We start from the raw sequence: 9,022 nt of genomic DNA on the forward strand, positions 1-9,022 counted from the left end.
AATATCGACTTTCAATTGTTTTTGTTATTCAATTTAGACAAGAAAGATGGATACTGCGAAAATTCGAGTGATTTTTGAATACGAGTTCCGACGCGGAACTAACGCGGCAGAAACAGCCCGCAATATCAATGCTGCGTTTGGAGAGGGGTCTACTAATGAACGCACCGTGCGATTTTGGTTTAAACGCTTTCGTGATGGAAATTTCGACTTAAAGAACGAGTCACGAGGAAGACCGCCCACACAGGTGAATAACGATGAATTAAGAGAGATAGTGGAAGCCGATCCTAGTCAAACTACCCAGGAATTAGCGGCATGGTTTAACGTTACCTTACCCACAATATTGACTCACTTGCGTCAAATCAATAAAATAAAAAAATACGAAAAATGGGTGCCTCATGATTTGACTGATCTGCAGAAAGAAACGCGTGTTGAAACTTGTGTTGCCTTGTTGAACCGGTACAGAAATGAAGGAATATTGGATCGAATTGTAACATGTGATGAAAAGTGGATTCTTTATGATAACCGGAAAAGAAAAATGCAATGGCTGACCCCAGGTCAAATGCCACAACAGTGTCCTAAAGCAAAACTTACCAATAAAAAGGTAATGGTAACTGTTTGGTGGTCTCAGCATGGTGTTATTCACTATAGTTTTCTCCGATCTGGTCAAGCAATAACGGCAGATGTCTATTGTGCCGAACTCCGAACCATGTTGACAAAACTAGCAGTAAAACAGCCCCGACTCATGAATCGATCTTCACCATTATTGCTCCACGACAACGCGAGACCTCACACAGCACGAGAAACCATTTTGACCCTTCAGGAACTGCAGTTAGAAACCATTCGTCATCCTCCGTATTCACCAGACCTTGCTCCAACGGACTACCATTTTTTTCGTGATTTGGACAATTATCTACGTGACAAGAAGTTTTCTTCCCAGGAGGCAGTACAAAATGCTTTCACACAGTTTGTGCAGTCTAGATCGTCGGAGTGCTATCGCAAAGGCATTAATAACCTTCCCATTAGATGGCAGCAATGTATAGATAATAATGGCAACTATTTTGATTAAATAAATTTGTTAAAAATTTAAAAAATAAACAATTTAGATTTTCAGTACAAATCGGCAATTTCATACTTTAACCCCTATTATTAATCAACATCACGAAAGAGAGAAATAGACACAGAGTTTTCAGTACTTTCACATATATAGGGGAAATACACGAAAACATGCTTGTGTGTGATACATTGTAGCGCTGAAATGACGAACAACTTTTTTATTATTTGGAGTTTGGTTTGCACACATTAACGAGTATTTTCTTCCCATCGGTAAACTTAGACATGTTTAATGAAAAGCAAACATAGGTATGTTGGCTTTGCTTGTTTGTTTGCGTACCAAATGCAACGTGTTTAAATAGGTAGTTAAACACGTTGCATTTGGTACGTTAAACACTAAAGGAAAGCAAATATGAATTTGTGGAACGCGCCAGGTACTTTAGGGCAATAATTTAAAAACGGTCATACTATTTATGCTTGTAGCAAATACCTTATCGAACATGCTCTTTTCCCAGGAGTTACGCCTCAACATTGCACAAATTAAAAAATACGGTTTTTTACCTTTCCTATAATGGACGAAAATTACAAAATTTCATATTTAATTACCGATGAAATGTGATTCCGTTTGTTTTATAATTAGATGTTTTGCAGTTTTCCCCACACCATCGACCGGAACAGCCCCCCATAGTTATCTCTAACTTATCTTTATTACAATAAATACAGAATAGTTTTGGAATATACGGAGACGTACACACGGGTCAGTTGTTGGCGGTGTACTATTAAAATTTTCTAATTTGTGATTTCAGCGCAAACGAGAGTTGATATTTAAAAGTGATATAAGGCCCATTTGCCTGATTAGTTGCCAGGGATGGATGGTTCTTGTTTCATCTCTATTTCTGGTTATATACTCGCTGCTTAACAATAAGTATCTAACTAGGTAATGTGTAAAATACTTCATTGTTCACATTTAATTAATTACCTAGACCTTTGTAGTATAAGAATCGTATGAAAATTAGTAGTGGCATGACTGCAGCGTCTTACTTCTTTTATTATACCAAGTGGCGAAACGAACAAGTCGTGCGCCTGGTGGTAAGCGACACGTCTATCCATAACAGTTGCAGTGCCATTCAGAGCTTTAAGTCGCAAAGATCTTTTGGGCACTGCCACTGCGTCTGTCACCCTGAGACGTAAGTTGACAAGTCACATGTGCCTGTAATTTCACCAGCACCCTTAGAAACAGCACCATGAAATAGGTAAGGTGGCAGTACTTCCCTGGACGACCTCTTTCACAAGAAGCTCTACTGCTACTAAACTTCTATAAGCGTCTAACTTAAAAGCGCCTTTAACATTCGGAAAAGTTATAGATAGACACGACCTGAAAGAGCTAAGCGGTTCGTCCAAATACGCAGAAGCTATACGAGTAGTACATTATTGCAGAGGCGGGGAATAAGGGATTTCATAGGCGAGGCTTATATAGTGATTCTCAAACACTGTGAGGAAATAATAGATGTTTCAGGAACATAATGGCCCTAATATATGGAATAAAAGACCAAAGCTGTATGCTAACAACTTTTTGAGCGTTGGCACACGTCACAAATTACATATAAAAAGGGCCTCTTAATAAACTTAAAGCAAACATTTATAACTATGTTAAAATACATTTTAAACTAATTAAAACTGTAGGCGCTGTTGCCTTTCTTTAGCTCCACTGAGGGCCTGTTCTAGTGACCAGGTAGATGGAGTGTGGATCTCATGAGTGGAGTTGACGGGACCTCAACAATAGAAAACTAAAGAGAAAACGATGTATAATAGAAAAAATGAAAAAAAAAAGTTGTACTACAACTGTAATATTTGACATAGTACCTATGTTTTATTTTTTTTTATTTCGTTATCGCTCTTGTCTAGTCCTTATTTTCGCGACGAACATGGAAAAAAGGCAAAAAAGCAGTAAACAATACCAAAGCAGTTTAGTTTTTTTTAAATAAGCTAAACTGTTGGTTTATTATAGTGTGTTTGTTAAAACTACTATGTTCCTCATACTGTTTGAGAAAATCACTATACCTCTAAGCCTCGGCGGGAATGACGAATGCTTGACTCGTATTTATACAACTCATACTCGTCCAGCGATCCCTTACTTCCCGGCCTCTGCAATAATATACTATAATTTGCACGATATGAGTATTCGAGTATGCTTGTTTCTGGCACTGTTTACGGATTATCAGGCAACATTTATTTGATTAAAAACTGTATTAAATTATGCTACTAAATAGTATGTATTTGTACTCCTAAATTTGTTATGTCACTGTCTTGTTTTCATTTTTTTTTGCATGAATTTGTCTACTAGTGTAAACGTGTTTACTAATGAACGTATATAGAAATATGCAGAGTTTATTTACCTAAATCTAGTACTTCAATTTAATTCTGTACAGCATCGTAAAGATGGGTGCACATTTGCGACAGTTCAACGCACCGAGATTCGGTGAAATTTCATGGGTAGTTGTTACGTAAATGTGGAAAAACTATGGCAATTTCAGAGACCGTTAACTTTCAACACCGAATTTCGTGACGTATTCCAACCGAATCCGTGACTATCGAAATCTAGAAAACTCGGACCCGTGTCGTATGTCGCTTGTGCTCTAAGTCCGATTCTTTCGAACCAAGGAAATATGAATGTCGCTTGTACACCTAGAGAAAAAATGACTGTGCATTTCGGACAGTCATTAATTCGGATTCAGACCTAACGAATCGGATGTAGTACGCAAAGATTCTAACAGATACGCGTGACAAAAACACAAGTGTGGACGATTTTTGTCAAATGCACAAATGATACACCCTAATGTGACGCAGCAATACACGAGTCGGAAACGCCATGTACATTTTACCGTGTCGTACAATTATGGCCTAGCAAAAATGTACAACACCGCGTAACATTGCTAAATGTGGACCCACCTTAATGCGTATGTATAACGTTTAACGTCACTTGTACAGTCAGCTTCGATATTATCTCAGCGTTCAAACTGACTAACCAAAAATCACCGAGTTTAATAAAAAACAACTTTCTGTTATCAATAAAACTTGTGACATACCCTCAATGATTTGCAACTGAATTTTAGTTTCACTCATAAATCACCTTAATGTCATTGACCAAAAGTTGATTTTTAATAAAATAATTAGATATTATTGGTTAGTTTTAGGCTTAAATAATTTTAACGTTTTACCTTTGTTAATGTAACTTTCCACGTCAAAAAAGAACTAGGAGAATTCCAAGAATGCGTTGACCATTTTGCAATGAATGGCCATTTGAAAGCAAAAGGCCATTTTGCAATCAAGTGACCATTTGCAACCAAGTGGCCACTTACAACGACGGGGACATTTATAACGTAATGGTCAATGTGTTGTCGTGTAATTGTATTTAAAATTTTACAGTTTAGAATAATGTTTTCCAGGAAGTAGAAGCAGAGAACAACACGCTCGTGGTAGTCCTAGGATGCGACGCAACGGAGTTGCGATTGCTGCTTACTTTCATGTACACCGGTGAAGTGACCGCGTCCAAGAAAGTGCTGCCGTCGTTGCTGCGACTTGCCCAGACGCTCAAAGTTTCCGGACTGACTGACGCTGACACGGTAAGTCCATACTTTACATCATGATCTTCCTGTCCTTCTGATCGTATCGATGGCACACACTATAATGCTCGCCATTGTGGTGAAAGGGTTTGCTAATAAGCCAAGTCAAGAGTACACATTGATGCGTACGAGCGAGGGAAATGTGTCAAAATCGAAGGTAGTAGAAGTCTGTGGTCCTATCTATGTAAATAAGAAACGTTTTTAACCCATTAACGCCCAAGCAAAATTTAGCGATAAAAGTTTTTCCATGAGCCTTTGCAAAACAGCGTACTTATGAGAAAATTATGAAAAAAAAGTTTTATTTTATTTTATATGGAAAAAATGCCGTCCTCGAATGGGGACACCAGTGTCCCCATGTTTGAGCCCAGGCTCAAACAGCATGAAAAAAATTCTAACAATATTTTGTCGGTGTACAATGACTTCGAGTACTTTTTATATTGCCAACCATTGACTTACAATTATATGGACGTCGGGTCCGCGCTAAAAAGTGTCCGAACTTATAGGGCGTTAAAATCGTTTGAAGAGCGTCATTCACGCACTAGTCTTCGTTTGTTCGACTGACAGCGAAGCAAGCAAAATTAGACAGTAAAAGTAAAACGTTTTAGCTTTTTCATATTCCTTTACATGTCACTACGTTTAAATAGGTTGACTTAGGACATTTTTTTCGTGGTTTTTGTAATAGACCCGTCGTCCATTTATTTGTAAGTCAATATTGCTAACGCGCTTATGTTTGTGGTTCAAAAGTATATCGTAGCTGTTAAACCAACTTCTGAGGATAGTGACCAACACCAAATTACTGTATGTAGATTTAGCACTAAAGAAGAATCGATAGTGCTATCTCTACATTAGCAGAAGCTAATTAATAACATTAAAAACATTAATAACAAAAAAATATGGGTACTTAAATTAGTGACCTTAATCAGTTCTCTATACAGAAGTTCTTCGGTATATGGTTTTATCCGTATAATACGCTTTATTGACTGCGTTTTCATTACAGAACTCCACCCTGACACCGACTGAAGAAGATACCCAGTGCAACTCCCCGATCAATTTAGAACTAAACAAGCAAGAACCTAACGATAAGACCTTGGCCAGTGAAAACTCAAATTGTAGCTCTAAACAAGATGACATCACATCTCCGGTAGAACTCAAGGAACCTTGTGGAATCAGCGATTTCGTGGCCAGAAACGAGAAAGATAGACTAAGCAAACTAGACCAGATAGTCCAGAATTTGTATAGCACTCATAAGATTGGTAATCCACCAATAGCTACACCCGTGACACCACCCATACCGACGCTAGGAGGTGAGTTTAAGGTTTTACATAGACGATTGGGTTTCAAACAACAAAAGTATCTGTAGGTGAGAGGTAAAGAACTCTAAATGCCAAATAGTAATTTTTACTACAGAGCGTTTTAAGACGCCATACAGCGTCGAGGCCTTCTATATTACAATTATGAAATTAATTAGCTAGCTAGGTGCAGTGCGGGCGACATAGGTCCATCCAGCAACGCGTCTTAGTTATCACTGCCGAGTACCGACCTTCGCATGCGTAAAAGAGAAGAAACTACCATAAGTTTGCGCGCATTCCGAAAAAGGGTTTATTTCCAAAATTAGGTTCAAAATGGAAATAATAAAACAACCACGGTTTTCATTATTGAATTATACCTTATTCTTCAAAATTCTATAAATTTTACTTGGTAGGTACAAGTGCCGAGACGTACATGTCGTGCACCTGGTGGCAAGCGACACGCCTATCCATAACAGTTGCAGTGCCACTCAGAGCTTTAAATGGCAAAGATCTTAGGGGCACATGACAAGTCCCATGTGCCTGTAATTACACCAGCACCCTTACCCTTCCAATCCGGTATGCGGTAATACTCACATTACTGCTTACTTGGCGGCAGAAATAGGTGGGGTGGCAATACTTCCCTGGACGAACTTTCACAAAGAGCTCTAATGCTACTAAGTTTTTGACCTCCATCGCACCTGATGGAAAGTGACGATAAGATACCTGAAGGAAGTCGAGTGGCACAAGGGTCCCGCACCCACGTTGAGTTGCAGAAACCAGCCCGTTCCGCTATACCATAGTCAGGGAAGGAACGATGCGGGTAATTGCACTTAAAACCTGCTATTAAACCATTTGCTCAAACAAAACAGTTTTTCCCGCTTCTTCTTCAGTGACTCGCCTTGAGGTCCTTTGTCTCTCACCTACAGATATAGTCCGCCCACCCACCTCTTCCATAAAATGGTTGCGTAAACCAACAAAACAATTTAAAAATATCAAGTATATAACTTTTAATCGGCGCTTTTGCTATCCGATAAACAATCAGATAAATTTCAATTCAAAAAGTCGTAATGCCTCTTAATTTGTTTCTCAAACTAACTTGGTAACAACAGCGGCAGCTTGTGCTGTCACAGCAAATATGGATTTTCCATAACATAACTATATTGTATTCCAATTAAATACAGAATTTATGAGATATGCACACAGATGCAGCTCACGTGTTACATTTAAGAATGGAATTTGATATCGTTGAAAAAAAATTAAATTTAAAACTGTTTATTTCTATATAAACCATTGACTTCCAAATAAATGGACGACGGGTCTAATACACATTGACAAGTAAAGGAATATGAAAAAGGTAAAACGTTGAATTTAAATTGTAATGTCATCGCAGTACTGTCTAATTTTGCTTGCTTCGCTGTCAGTCGAACAAAACAAGACTAGAGCGTGAATGACGCTCTGTATACGATTTTAACGCCCTATAAGTTCGGACACTTTCTAGCGCGGACCCGACGTCCATATAATTGTACGTCAATGATATAAACGTACAATTGTTTTGGTCACTATTCTAAGCTATAATCTTAGCACTTTAACAGCTTCCCACCTTAACCTATACGCGTTACAATTTGTTCATTTACTATAAATCTAATTACTTCCATTTGCGATCTTTTCCACAATAAGTCGGTACTCAATACCTCGGGTAGAAAGTATGCCAAGATCCTGTTCCCATACACATTGTTATATTTCCGTAATTGAAATGTACTCTCTTTAGGCCATATACGTAGACATGGTGCACTCTTTTTTCTTTCTACATATAATATTTTTTCTTGGTTTTCAGTTAATATAGCCAATTTAACCTTCTCATAGACATTAAGCACTTTACAATGTTGAAATAATTTTTCATAATCATCTCTATATTTATACTTTATTCTTCGAGGTACTATATTCGTTCATATGACCACCGCGAGTCTATTGAAGAAGAAGTGCAACAATCATGTAACGTAGGTCGAATTAGACTTAACTAGGCTATTGGATTCCTTTTTATGGGGTTACGTTAAGTTGTTGCTTTATGCCAACTACGTTAAATGAGCTCAGGGACAATATCAAACGCGAAATTGCTAACGTTACGGCCGATATGTGTGGAAGAGTAGTGCAAAATTGTCTCCAAAATATCGAACGCTGCAATCGTGCTTGTGGTGGTCATATGAACGCGATCGAATTCCATTTTTAAATGTAGTATTCTGTGTTTTTTTAACCGACTTCAAAACAGGAGGAGGTTCTCAATTCGACTGTATTCCATAATGGTCCCATTTCATTTCGAAGAAAATCATCCACTCTAAGGATGGCTGTTCACGCTTAAAGATTCATTTTTATAAATAGCGCCTAAATTTTACGTAAGGAGCAATTATTTTAATGGTTGATTTTGCTATTTCTCGAATTCAAGGCGCTTTTCGCTCAGTATTACTTTGAGTAGTGAGAACAGATTTTTATTATCTCCTATGTCAAGTCCTGTATAGTAACGAATTTAAGGATATTTCAATAAAACTTAGCAAATAGACGTCATTCCACGTACTTTTGAATCGGTTTTTTCAGTACTCTGTACTGAGATCCCTATTGAAAAAAAATCGATAGTAAATACACAAAAAAAAACGATTTCACGCGTCCTTGTTTTAGATACGGAACCGTTTGACCGCAAGTACCGCGTGAACAGCTCAGTGTGTACGATCTGCAACAAGCGCCTCAGCAACCAGTACAACCTGCGCGTGCACATGGAGACGCACGCGGGGCGTCGGCACGCCTGTCGCGCCTGCTCACACGTGTCGCGGTCCCGCGACGCGCTGCGCAAGCACGTCGCCTACCGACACGCCCGTGCCGATCTACAGAGAAGCGACATGTGATGTTTCAACTGGTTACTTGTTACTAAGCCTTTTTTTGGTAAATGTTACTATCAAGGCCAGGTAGGCGGAATTTACTACTCGTCACAAAAAAAATCGTAAACGCCTACTCAGGACTAAATTAAATTACGCGAACGTAATTTCAGCTACTTAATTCTGCTAATTTAGC

General features: G+C 38.4%; 1 protein-coding gene across 1 annotated transcript in view; it reads left to right on the forward strand.

Annotated features, from left to right (window-relative positions):
* The window catches only part of LOC113239526 (protein bric-a-brac 1-like), a 17,219-nt gene extending 8,197 nt beyond the window's left edge, over positions 1 to 9,022 (forward strand). Inside the window, exons 3-5 of the mRNA XM_026476576.1 lie at positions 4,497 to 4,673; positions 5,671 to 5,977; positions 8,633 to 9,022. Coding sequence (XP_026332361.1) covers positions 4,497 to 4,673; positions 5,671 to 5,977; positions 8,633 to 8,856 — 708 coding nt within the window. The 3' untranslated portion in view covers positions 8,857 to 9,022. The remainder of the gene's footprint in view (positions 1 to 4,496; positions 4,674 to 5,670; positions 5,978 to 8,632) is intronic.

Source organism: Hyposmocoma kahamanoa, unplaced genomic scaffold (genome assembly GCF_003589595.1).
Source record: "Hyposmocoma kahamanoa isolate Upper Pololo Valley unplaced genomic scaffold, ASM358959v1 99879, whole genome shotgun sequence".
Taxonomy (NCBI): Eukaryota; Metazoa; Arthropoda; class Insecta; order Lepidoptera; family Cosmopterigidae; genus Hyposmocoma; species Hyposmocoma kahamanoa.